At 44.0% G+C, this 13357-nt stretch overlaps 1 protein-coding gene and 1 pseudogene across 1 annotated transcript in view; one reads left to right on the top strand and one right to left on the bottom strand.

Moving 5' to 3' along the window:
• Positions 1-13357, top strand: part of SMS (spermine synthase) — a 50137-nt gene that overhangs the window by 19136 nt on the left and 17644 nt on the right. Inside the window, exons 2-7 of the mRNA XM_043896307.1 lie at positions 941-1061; positions 4644-4734; positions 5288-5352; positions 11605-11780; positions 12630-12784; positions 13220-13309. Of these exons, the coding sequence (XP_043752242.1) occupies positions 941-1061; positions 4644-4734; positions 5288-5352; positions 11605-11780; positions 12630-12784; positions 13220-13309 (698 nt within the window). The remainder of the gene's footprint in view (positions 1-940; positions 1062-4643; positions 4735-5287; positions 5353-11604; positions 11781-12629; positions 12785-13219; positions 13310-13357) is intronic.
• On the bottom strand, positions 10922-11388 carry LOC122689678 (annotated as a pseudogene).

Below are 13357 nucleotides of genomic sequence, written 5' to 3'. Positions count from 1 at the left end.
TTTTTTTCTTTTTTTTTTCATTTTGCTCTTGGTTTAAGTCACAGGGGTGCTTTGTTTTGACGCTTCTCACCCTGCCCTCTTTTCCTTCATGTGGAAAAAGCATCAGCCTGTGGTGGGCTCATGGGACAGTACAGAGTAATTCCTTTTGTCTTATTGTGGTTCTTTATCCTTAACCTTCCCAAGGAATGAGTCCTTTGGCAGATACAACTAGAGAATTCATTGCATTTTGCTTTTCATCTAAGTATCATACTGTTGGATGTTTGTGAAGATTCTGGATTCAAGTAAACCTGCAGAGGTTAATGCAATTTCTATAACCTTGACCTCAGTCCTTGACCTGAGCTCCTCTTTGGTGGGGGTTGGGGGATAGTGGGTGGGATGGGAGAGAGGGGCATCAGAATGCCTAGCAGGTTGTAGCATATTGAATTGTTCAGTTTCTACCAATTAAAAATAGGTTACTGAGTGGTGCTATTTCTTTTTTTCCCCCAATAATAAAAAACAAGGCATCCTTATTGCAGAACACCTGGAATACAGAGTCAGAAGTTTTGAAGTCATGTATGATACCCATCAACAGTGGATGGAAACCCTTTTCTAGTACTCTAGATCCTCATTAAGTTTATTTCACCTAAAGTGGAATGTCTTTTATCGTGTTTTTGTTTGATTTCTGGCTAGGCTGAATATTTTGTTATGCTATTTCTAGTTGGCTGAATTATCTGTCTGCATTTTTGGCACAGCTGTTCTGTGGTTGGTGTTGCCATTCTTACTGTGTTACCTGGTAATCTGCAGCCTCTCCCTATGGGGTTGAGCAAGTTCTAGCTCATGACAAAGGGGATAAGTGATGCCCATAGCTCTGTTCAGGGTTTCTCAAAAGTTGGTTCATCAAACTGTGCTTTGCTTCTCAATGTTTCAGCTGACCATCTTGCCTTCTCCCCCTGTTCTCCAGCTGATGGTGAGACCATTCTGAAAGGCCTCCAGTCCATTTTCCAGGAGCAGGGGATGACAGAGTCAGTGCATACCTGGCAGGACCATGGCTATTTGGCGACATACATAAACAAAAATGGCAGGTGAGGTGACCGTGAGTGCTCCTATTCGGATCTGAGTGCTTCAGCTGTGTGTGTATGTAAAGACTGGTGGTGGGGGACATCCAGATTGAGCGCTTTAGCTGTGTGTGTGTGTAAAGAGTGGTGGTGGGAGGCATCCAGAATTTTTTTCTTTTCCTCCTTTGACATCTTTGAGGAGGGGACTAGAATCCAGTGCTTCTAGCTTCCCAATAGAATCATCATCATAGAATCCCACGCCCAGGCACTCCCCCCAGAGATTAAGGCCACTGGGTGTTGCTGTTTCTCTAAAGACCCTCAGGTGATTCTGTGTGCCCAACTCAGAAGCCTCCGGCAGCATAAGCAGTGTGAACCAGCAGGCCATGATCCAGATACGCTGTGCTCCACTCTGAGAGTTTCTGCTGCAGCAGGTCTGGGGCCGCACCCCAAATAGTATTTCTGACAAGCTCCTCTCAGAGGATGTTGATGCTGTGGGTCAGTTGACCCCACTGTGAGTAGCAGTGTAATAAGTGGTTATCAGTTAATGCAGACCGTAGTCAAATGCAGGATGAAAAACTCTGCAAAGAGCTTGATAGGAAGCTGGGGGCATCTAGGAGTTTAAGATTTGGGGTTTTGTTTTCTCCTTAAGACTTTATAGATGATCTATCTAGACTTTTTCTCTGATCAGTATGGAAATGAAAGTCAACCTGAGACTAGGGAAGGAAACCTAAATTAAGAAATGACTGAAAACAGGGGACTTCCCTGGTGGTCCAGAGGTTGGGACACTGTGCTCCCAATGTGGGGCTGCCCGGGTTCCATCCCTGGTCGGGTAACTGGATCCTGCATGCTGTACCTAAGAGCCTGTATGCTGCAGCTAAAAAGATCCTGCTTGCTGCAACTAAGACCCGGCGCAGCCAAGTTAAAAAGAAAAAAGAAATGACTGATAACAGAAGATACTGGTGCAGTGAGTTCTGTGTATTTCCCTAAGTCTATGTAGTATCTTCTAGAGTCTAAAACTGTTAAGAGTCTTAGTAATTTGCACTGTTAATTTTAAAACATGAACTCCTGTGTATTTTTGATGGCTTTCGTTCTTTTCTCCCAATGGAAACTAAGTCCTAGAATTCTACAAGGTTTCATTAATGTCCCACATTCTTCCCCTTGTTTTTCTAACTAAAAGAACCCCCCGCCCCATCTTACAGAGGCTCAAAAGGAGGTGAAGGAAATTTGTACTTTTGAGCTCTATTATTCTTTTTGTAAGTCTACATAGTTCTTCCCTGTGAACTTATCTACACCTCCCAAAGAGACCTTAACCCCTGTGCCCTCAAGCCCCAAGTATTTCTGACTGCATAGCAAATCCCCATATATGCACAGAGTAGATCCCTCCAATGTATCTAAAGTGATTTCCTCTCAAGGGTGACCCAGACCCTCCATTGCCTCCATCCTCGCCCAGTTACTGGCAAGTCTCCTGGAAGCGGAGGTCTGCAGCTGGCCTGACACCCTCTAGCCTCTCTTCTCCTTTTCTCCCTGCCCCCCTCTCTCCCTGTCCTAGCTCTGGTCTGTAACTTGGGGACCACAGCAAGTCAGACCTTACCTCTCTGCCACCTTGTCAGGTTCCTCCTCTAATCCAGCTGAAGCCTTGAATCTCCTGTTGTTGTGTAGTCACTCAGTTGTGCGCCTCTTTGCAACCCCGTGGACTGTATGTAGCCTGCCAGGCTCCTCTGTCCATGAAATTTCCCAGGCAAGAATACTAGAGTGGGTTGCTGTTTCCTTCTCCAGGACATCTTTCCAACCGGGGGATGGAACCCGCATTTCCCACATTGGCAGGCAGATTCTTTTCTGCAAAGCCACCAGGGAAGCCCCTTGCATCTCCTACCACCTCCTAAGGACCTTTGGGGTTGGACAGGGCCAACAATTCTACTTCAGTTCTTGAATCTTCTACCCTAGACACCAATCCCAGTTTTCTAGAAGACTTAGAATTCTTCCTGGAAGGGAGTTTTTGAGTGATAAGAGCTGTTGGAAATTGCTTCTGAAAACAGAGAAAAGAGAAATTAACATGCTTAGTTTACTTTTTTTCTTGGCCTTGCCATGCAGCTTGCCGGCTCTTAGTTCCCTGACCAGGGATGGACCCTGGACCCCCTGCAGTGGGAGCACAGAGTCCGAACCACTAGACCATCAGGGAAGTCACTAACGTGCTTAAAGACTTGTTTCCACATTGATCTTCCTCTTCTGTCACTTGCTCAGCTGGGACCCATCCCCATGCTGCCAAAGGTCTTGGTCCTCAGTCACCTGTTTTTTGGTCTCCATTTTCCCCCCACCCCCTTGCAACTTTTCCTCTTTCATTATTTTTGCTTTTAATCAGATGAGGTCAGTGCTTGTCCCCACCTTCCGGCATCTCCATGTTCCTGTGGTTCTCTGGTGGAGGATTCTGTGCTAGAACCACCTAGCTGGTTAAGAGGTGGCATTTCTCTATCGTTCTTTGACTCCTGGCTCCTCTCCTTTGTGTGGCAGTTTGGGAGGGGGGCGTGATCAGCTAGTTTAGGTGTACATGAGTTAGTGGTGCCCCTGGCCTGAACTTGATTTTGAGGCCATTTAAGGACTGAAGGTGAAAATTAACTAGTTGTGTTTATCTTTTTTAATCCAAGCACACTGCTTGTATTCTCTGAACCGAATTCTTCATCTTATTTAGTATTATTATTCAAATGTTTCTTTAACCACATCTTATAGTAAGATAAGTGATTTTAGAACTTCCCTGATGGTTCTATGGCTAAGACTCCTTGCTCCCAATGCAGGGAGCCCGATTTGATCACCAGTCAGGGAACTAGATCCCTCATGCCCCAACTAAGACTGGCGTAACCAAATAAATATTTTAAAAAAGAAGTGATTTTATATCAGATGTGCACATACATATCTGCATATATACAAATATACATGTCTAATTGAAGGAAAAGTTTATTCAGATAATTCTTATACATGTGTGATACACTATTTTTATTTCACGAAAAAGCTGGTCAGACACACTGAATTAGAGGTTAAAGCTTTTCCTGTAAGGAGCTACATAAGGTCCCTGTCACATACTCCTTTTTTTTCTTAAACAACTCTTTAAAAATGTAAGAACCATATTTAATCTGCATGCTTTACAAAACATGCCAAGGGCTGGATCTGACTTGTAGGCCGCTAACTTAATGAATGTAGCCACCACCTGTGTGCAGTCAGAAAAACACGGGTCTGTTTTGGCTCTGTTTTGAACTCCGAGGGTAATTGGGAGACCTGAGTTTGCTCTGCCCCACCCTCCCATCCTTTTAAGGAGGGATCAGTCACTGCTGAGGAACCTTCTTAAAAATCAGATTCACAGGACTTCCTGCTGAATCACTTTCTGGGCCCAATAACCTGTTTGAAAACCTTAGCACTTGATGATTCTGTCTAAAATGTTGCCTAAATGTTTGTCCTCCCTGCCCCCATGAAGAGGCTTCTAATAAGAAAGCCACAGGGTTAATTATGTTATTTAGGGGAAAAAGAGCAGTGGTTTTGCCTTTTAATTGGGTTGGTGCCTTTTTTCTTTTGAGTGCCATGATACAGTTCCTAACCTTATAATTATGCTCTCCTCTGTAGCTTTGCCAATTTGAGAATTTACCCGCATGGATTGGTGTTGCTGGATCTTCAGAGTTACGACGGCGATGCACAAGGCAAAGAAGTCGATAGTGTCAGTTTTCCACTTTTATTTACTCAAGCATTTAAGGATCACAAAAACGGCTCAGTTCAAAGATAAAATCATTTTCACCTAATTGTTGACTTCCCAGTTAATTTTAAACTTGGTTGCCTTCAGATAAGTGATTTTAGAAGAAACATAATTATTCCTCAAGTGATTTTTAGGACCCTGGTTCTCATCTTTCCCTTGGCCACTTGAGTACTGAGTAATGACTTGACTTTGCACTGGAGGGAATGTAAACCTTTAACCAGGATATTGTAGCTGCAGTATCCTTGAGCCTTCCCCTTTGCTATTACTTAGGATGCCTTTTGATACTGTTGATACCATAGACTGAAGTGAGGTTGGCACTGGGAGGGGAAGATGACAGGGGAGCATGGAGTTGGGCCAGGCCCGCAGGCTGCTGGAGAGTTGAGGGGAGGACAAGTGTATCTGGACATCTGCCAGAGTAGCAGCTCTGTCAACATGACACTGACCTTCTGGTCTGTAATTTAGCTCTTCTACCCAGCTTGTTCGATAAGCCCATCGATTTCTTTTCTTGTCATTGCAGCTTTTGAACAAAGTAGAAGAAAGAATGAAAGAATTGAGTCAGGACAGTACCGAGCGGGTGAAGCGGTAAGTCCACTCCTGAATGTTCTTTTATATTGGGTTAATTGATAAAATGGGCTTCCTTTGTGGCTCAGATGATAAAGAATCTGCCTGCCAATGCAGGAAATGTGGGTTTGATCCCTGGGTGGGGAAGATTCCCTGAAGGGCATGACAGCCCACTCAAGTATTCTTGCCTGGAGAATCCTGTGGACAGAGGAGCCTGGCAGGCTACAGTATGTGAGGTTGCAGAGAGTTGGACACGACTGAATGACTAAACAACAATAAAAACGATCATTAAAATAATTGCAATGGGCTGTTATCCCTGAGCAGTGTCTATGTAAGATGTGGAAGAGATCAGTCAACTTCTGCTTCTGGCCACTTGATAGGCTAATGTAGATGGCCCTGATGGCAGAAGACTGTGTGTGTGTGTGTGTGTGTGAGAGAGAGAGAGAGAGAGAGAAAACAGGGGCAGAAAGGAGTGTACAGGTGAAACTGTAATGCAGAGAATCCTGAGGGGTGAAACTGTAATGCAGAGAATCAGATGGGACTGGCACCTCAAAGAGGAACTGGAAAACTCCTCCTTGACTGTGTCCAGTGAAGAGAAAAAAATCATCTATCTTTCCTCAGAGTTCTGGGCCCCACAGTAGAATTAAGCAGTTTTAAGAGATTTTGACAGGATGGGATGATAGAAAATTTGCCTCAGTGCTTTCAGGTAGGATGATATTGACATTGTAAGAACATCAGAGGCAACCCACCTTGAGCACCCCCAGTAGGTCCTTTTCAGTTGATGACAAAGACAATTAAGCTTTCGTTGAGGAGTGCAGCTACTATGCCACCTGTGTCTGTTTAAAACTAAGTTAATAAAAAGAACAAAAACAGTTCATTTCCTTACTCACCTTTTGTCACTAGCTAATGGCTAGTGACTGCCATGTTGGACAGCACAGAGAAATGTTCTGCTGGACGACACAGACGTATGTGCTAGTGGGGTCAGATGTTAGAAGAGCTCTGATAGAAGTGCAGTTTTGGCATTCTTTGGGAGGAGTAGAGTCTGACAGGTCCTGGGAATGAAGAATGTGAATGAATCATGGCTCCACAATAAGTTATTCTGAGCGGTTTGGCCTTGCTGTCCCTGGGTGATTCCTTATCAGACCCCCCAAATGGGTCTGTCCCTGGACAGCAAGGAGTTCAAATCAGTCAGTCCTGGTAATCAGTCCTGAATATTCATTGGAAGGACTGATGCTGAAGCTCCAGTACTTTGGCCACCTGATGTGAAGAGCCGGCTCACTGGAAAAGACCCTGATGCTGGGAAAGATTGAAGGCAGCAGGAGAAGGGGACGACAGAGGATGAGATGGTTGGATAGCATTACCGTCTTGATGGACATGAGTTTGAGCAAGCTCTGGGAGATGATGATGACAGGGAAGTCTGGCATGCTGCAGTCCATGGGGTTGCAAAGAGCCAGACAGGACTTTAGCAACTGAACAACAATAACAGCTTGCTCATAAAGGCAAATACATAGATGCAATAACACAGAGAGACTTGATTAAGGTCAGACCATCACTATTGGAAGTGACCAGAATACAGACTTCTCCAGTTCAGGGCATTTTCCACAAGAAGGAATCCTTACTGGCTGTTTAAGGATGTTTAAGTACTTAATGGTTCATCCTGCTAAATTTGATCAGCCTAGAGGAAAGCCCCTGGAGAAGGCAGTGGCACCCCACTCCAGTACTCTTGCCTGGAAAATCCCATGGACGGAGGAGCCTGGTAGGCTGCAGTCCATGGAGTCACTAAGAGTTGGACACGACTGAGCAACTTCACTTTCACTTTTCACTTTCACACATTGGAGAAGGAAATGGCAACCCACTTCAGTGTTCTTGCTGGAGAATCCCAGGGATGGGAGAGCCTGGTGGGCTGCGGTCTATGGGATCACACAGAGCGGCAGCAGCAGCAGAGGAAAGCCCCAGGCCAGGTGTAGAATAATTAGAAATTTGTTTAACCTCCAACTTGAATGCAAGGCAGGGAACTGCATGTGAAGAGAGCAGGACATAGTATAGAACTTGGCCGCTTGATTGAAATCTGTCAGAGGAGCCAGACTTATTTGTCCCCCAAGTTCAGTTTACATATCCTCAGGCCCTTCCTCATCCTCAGGAAACTTGTCCACACCCACAATCTTTTCTGAAATTTCCCTCTTTTCCTGTTTGCAAAGTTTTCCTAATCTTTCCTGAATTGATCCATCTGAATTGAATGGGTTCCCACTGTGTCTTTAGTTTGGTGATAATGAATTGGCCAACATCAAAATGCCAGATTTTTTTTTATTAGTGTGGTTTTTATTGGGGTTACTTCTAGGAGTGAAGGAATAGATGAAATGCGTTTATGGGCCTCAGCACTCATGAAATCTGGTTCCTGTGTGGTTGTGGTGTGGGAGTTTTTGAAGTGAGAGTGCAGTTACACTTCTGATTTCAGTTCAAAACACAGCGCAGGCCTTGTTCTTCTTGTCACTGTTTTTACATCTTTTTATAAAATCAGGGTGGAGGGGGCAGGAAGCTATTGGGAATACTTTGTTGTAGGCCCTTTGTTTTTGGCCTCAAAAGGACAAGAATGGTGCCACTTTGCTGTCTGAGGAATGACATTGTTAGAGACTGAATCATTAAGGAATGACTCAGGAACATCTGAAATGATTACTCCCCTGTGGGCAGCGTACCTTTAATTTCTCCTACCCGGTGAGAATTTCAGTCTTTGCAAACTTCTCAAAGATGTCTTGTGTGTATCCCTTGATGGGAACCGGGACTCTACCCCAAGGCTGCCCTATTGTTTCTTCTGACTGTTCTACCTTTGTGTCAGTATCCCCTCCCTTCTCTGATTAGCATGTGTTTGAACCTGCTCCCTGAAACTCAGGGAAGATCCTAGAGGCTGAAGGAAGCCTATTTCCTATAGTCAAGAAATGGAGGGACACAGAAAGACTTTTGTGCCTAGGAGCCCCCAGGGTCCTGCTAGTATCATAGAATGAGTAATTCATCAAGGTGAAGCCATCCTTTAGATCCTTGTTTCTTTGGATCTCTTTAAAAGGGACTGTGTTGCAATAAAGAGCTCTACCTGCACCTAAGGCACCATTGATGCAATTGAGAATGGACGTTGTTTACATTGGTTTTGTGCAAGACTTCAGGAACTGCCTATAGCTGGCTGTCAATCCCCAGGGGTAGGTTTCCTCCCCCGAAAGCCCTTGAGTTGATGTTTGGTGCTTTCATCCTGTGTCACGGGCTCATGCTCCCACCACTCATCAGCCAGGGGTGGAAGAGGCTTCTCCCAAGTCCTGTTTCTCCCAACCCCCTGCTCTCAGGGGTTGTCCTGCTGGGGCAACGACGTTTTACAAGAAAAATTCCTTAGCTGCCTAATTCCAACAGCTGCATTTGTTCTAGAATGTGAAGAAGTGGTTAAATCAGGAGGAGTTGGGATTAAATGATAGTTTATGGAAACTTGCTTTGTAAATTCAGTGCCCTTGACAGATATTAGTATTTCCTCATGGGGCTTCCCAGATGGCGCTAGTGGTAAAGAACCTGCCTGCCAGTGCAGGAGATGTGAGATGACGGGTTCGATCCCTGGGTCAGGAAGATCCCCTGGAGAAGGGAATGGCAACCCACTCCAGGATTCTCTCCTGGAAAATTCCGTGGACAGAGGAGCCTGGTGGGCTACAGTCCATGAGGTTGCACAGAGTAGGACATGACTGATGAGACTTAGCACACATGCAGTTATTTCTTCATTGAAAGCCTTGTTAACCTGTAACAGGTTCAGACTGTATTCTTGGAAACAAGTGAGCAGGGAGAGCAAAGACTTTGGAGAGCAAGTCGGAGGTAGCCCAGCATTTTAGGTACCTGGGGATTGCTTACTGCAAACCCCACTGTATTTGCGGACTCAGAACTTGCGCGTGGTTGTGTTGTGTGTGCAGTGAGCTCACCTTGTTTGTGTTCCTGTTCGTTGGCCAAGCCTCCTTTCTAAGTCTGGTTTTCCCTGTCATGTAGTGTCCTCTGCTGGCAGTTTCTAGTATACTCTGTGTAAGACACTCAGGAATTACAAAAAGGACTGACTGAGACAATCATTAGTTGGCAGACATTCTCATAATAATTGGTTCAGGCAAGAATCTTCTAGATGCCACTGGTGAAGGTGTGTCAAGAGATCAGGAACTTGACCCGGTTTTATTGACCTGGATTTCATGGACTTCCCCCTCCAGCTCCGCACACACCCTGCTTCATAATTACCAAGGGACAGAAGGTACCTTTGCAAATGGAGGGATCTTGGGGGCGTTGGCTTTAACCACATGGTCACACTTAGCATCACCAATTAGGACAGGCATACATCTCAGTGTCCCTGATGTGATGGGTGCATAATGTGCCAATGTGACCCTACTGGAGAGATCTTCAGGCAACCCCCCCCACCCCGAGGGATTTTCTGCAGAACACCTGGTCTGGACTTTGCTGAGATGTGAAAGTCATGAAACACGGGGAAGGGATGACAGTGACAACTATCTATTTTAGATGAAATGAGGGTAAAAAAGCAAAATACAGTATGTGATTCTTATTCAAAAGTAGAATAGTTATGAAGGAGATAGTTGGGGCAGTTGGGAACACTTAAACATGGATTCTCAGCTAGGTGATGGTATTACATGTGTGTGCACTTGGATGCATGTGCTAGTGACAAAGTGGTGACGCAGACATTCTTGGGGAGTCCTTCCTGCTAGAGTATTTGGGCATGAAGTGTGATTTCTCTAGTGGCCATTTTCTCCTTCAACTTTTTTTTCATTTTTTAGGGAAAATTTAAAGTATTACAGAAAGGTCTTTTTAAAAAGTAAATTCTTGGGACTTTACTGGTGGTCCAGTGGCTGAGATTCCAAGCTCCCTATGCAGTGGGCCCAGGTTTGACCCCTGGTCAGGGAACTGGATCCCACATGCTGCAATTAAGAGTTTGCATGCCGCAACTAAGACCTGACACAGCCAAATAAATTAATTTTTTTTTGCAGAAGTGCTTTTAAAATTATTTTTTGTTTATTTTTGGCATGCCTGGTCTTTGTTGCTGCCTGGACTTTTCTCTAGTTGTGGCAAGTGGGGGGTACTCTCTAGTTGTGGTGTGAGGGCTTCTCATTCTCTTCTTGTGGAGCATGGACTGCAGTAGTTGCTACAAGTATGTGGGCTCAATAGTTATGGTTCCTGGGCTCTAAAGCTCAGGCTCCAGTATTCTTGCCTGGAAAATCCCATGGACAGGGGAGCCTGGTGGGCTGCAGCCCATGGAGTCACAAAGAGTTGGATGTGGGTTGGCAACTGAGCACATACACAGAACACAGGCTCAGTAGTTGTCGTGCATGGGCTTAGTTGCTCTGTAGCTTGTGGCATCTTCCTGGACCAGGGATCGAACCTGTGCCTTCTCCGTTGGCAGGCGGATTCTAACCAGGGAAGCCCCAAGTTAATTCTTAATGTACAGCACTGTTGAAATTTGGTGGTGGCCATTCTTACATAGCCCTCAAAGTTCAAGTTTTTGGTTGGTTGTGTACTATTTAGGAGTCTGCCTGAGGCCATGTGGCTCCATGTGGAACATTCTTGTTCCTAGGTCTTCTTTTTTTTTTTTTTTGTAGGTTTGAGGCATTTTATTATAAAAAGCTGGTATGCATAAGTGAATAAGAACTTAAAGTCATCATACATTTACTTCATTTTTTAGCTTGACCTTCTAGTAAATCTTTAGCTTCATTGATTTTGGCTGCTATATAAGGAGATCCTCCCTTGTCTGGGTGATTTAAAAGCATAATTCGTCAATGAGCATCTCTTATTTTGGCTTTATTGGCAGTAGGGCTTACACCTAGTATTAATGCTGCTTCCCGTTTCGTCATTTTGGGTTCAAACCCACCTCTGTAATAGCCACCACTGAAGGCAGATTTTGGTAGACTTTGAAAAACTTGTTTTACTTGAGGCTCCATATGCTTCATGGCTTGCAAAGCATAACGACCTGCAAATCCTGCAGCAGCAATGGTCAGTCCAACTGCTACCACTGTACTGGCCATGGCACCTGCTCGGTTCCCCTGCCTCCACCAGGAGCTCGGTTCCCCTGCCTCCACCAGGAGCGCGGTTCATCCCAGCCCACCAAGTTTATGCCTCTATCACAAAGCGATTCGTCCACCACCAGCACTTACAAACCACCTAGGCAAGGGCGCCCCCTAGGTCTTCTTTTAAGGCAGCCTCACCTAAGCCGACTGTGTCGTAAGGCTCACTCCTATTTTCCTTCTTTCCCCTTTTTTCCAGATTACCACCCATAGTCCGAGGAGGGGCCATCGACAGATACTGGCCCACTGCGGATGGCCGCCTGGTTGAGTACGACATAGATAAAGTGGTGTATGATGAAGACTCACCTTACCAGAACATTAAAATTTTACACTCAAAGCAATTTGGGAATATTCTCATCCTCAGTGGGGATGTTAGTAAGTATTCCATCTCTACCCCAATTGCATAACAAAGTGACAATTTTAGATTGTGTTTTTGTGACCCACCATTGTGGGTTTGTCCAGGTGTGTCATTGGGCACTGCTGGTTATTTTTGTGTGTGTTTGGTTTTTGAGATGAATATTTACATTAGATTTACCTGTGGCTTGTCTGGGTTTTCATATTTTATAGCAGAGCCATGAAAACTTTGTCTTGATACTCTTTTTTTATGTTATACATAGATATAAAATACATATTTATTAACATTCTGTTATAGGTTATTGTTAAGATATTGAGTCTAGTTCCCTGTGCTATACAGTAGGTCCTTGTTGGTTATTTTATATTAATTGCTTGTTTATTTGGAAGTCTTTTTGTTGTGGAAAATTTCAAACCAAAGTAGATACAACAGTTAGATGAACCCACGTATAGTCACCATTGAGTGTCAACAATGATAAACTCCTGGCCAGTCTTGTTTCCCTTAAACTCCAGTCACTTTTCTCCCTCTCATATTCTTTTGAAGCAACTCTGCTGTTATTTCATCTAGAAATATGTAATTGCTTTTTAATTATCATATCTGAACAGGCTAAAGACTGAATTTTCTTCTAAACTAAACTATATGTGTGTATAATCTATGTAGGTAACATGTTGGGGGGTTAGTCGAGTAGGGATGAAGAAAAGTCCACAATCCAAAAGGAAAAAAAAAAACACTAAAACCTTCCATATGCTGAGTTTTTAAAGACTGAAAAGGAAAACGTCTGAATTTTCTAGATTCTAGCAATTTCTGGAATGATAAGTCAGGTGCTCTGAGACTTTGGTTAAGTCACTGTTTTGGATGTTTCTCCTCCCTAGATTTGGCGGAAAGTGATTTGGCGTATACCCGGGCCATCATGGGCAGTGGCAAAGAAGATTACAGTGGCAAAGATGTACTGATTCTGGGAGGTGGAGATGGGGGCATATTATGTGAAATAGTCAAACTGAAACCAAAGATGGTGACTATGGTAGAGATATCCTTTGTTGTATAAGAGATTAAGTTTGGTGGACATTGTTCTCTTCCTCCTTTTTTATCTTAGTACTACAGTTAATGTTATAAGATTACTTTGAACAAAGATTTCAACTTAGTACCAGTAGCCTTTTTATATGGCTACCAGCAGGCCACCAGCAAAGAAGCAGAGTTGAGAATTAAAGAGCAGGCAACCTTTGCACCGTGTCAGCTGCCCAGCAGTTGCTGAGACGGCTTCTCCATTAGAAGGAAATTCAGTGCCTTTTGAGTGTCCTTGGTGCGCAAATGAAGTCATCGTCTCATCCATCATTTTTTTAAACTTTATAGTACCAAATTAGTGTGAAAAATGTTATGTTCATCTTTACCTTTTAAAAAAGTATTTCAGAATCCTTTGACATGTTCAAATCCAGGGGAAATTTCTCCTTAACCTATTTTGAACATTGACCAAATGGTGATTGACGGATGTAAGAAATACATGCGAAAAACGTGTGGTGATGTCTTAGACAATCTTAAAGGAGACTGCTATCAGGTAATTATTTTTACCAGATAAGTGTTTTTTATTAAGTCAGGTGATAAT

Source organism: Cervus elaphus, chromosome X, assembly GCF_910594005.1.
Source record: "Cervus elaphus chromosome X, mCerEla1.1, whole genome shotgun sequence".
NCBI classification, from domain to species: Eukaryota; Metazoa; Chordata; class Mammalia; order Artiodactyla; family Cervidae; genus Cervus; species Cervus elaphus.
The sequence above is the reverse complement of the archived record's forward strand: the minus strand, read 5'-3'. Positions and strand labels throughout refer to the sequence as shown.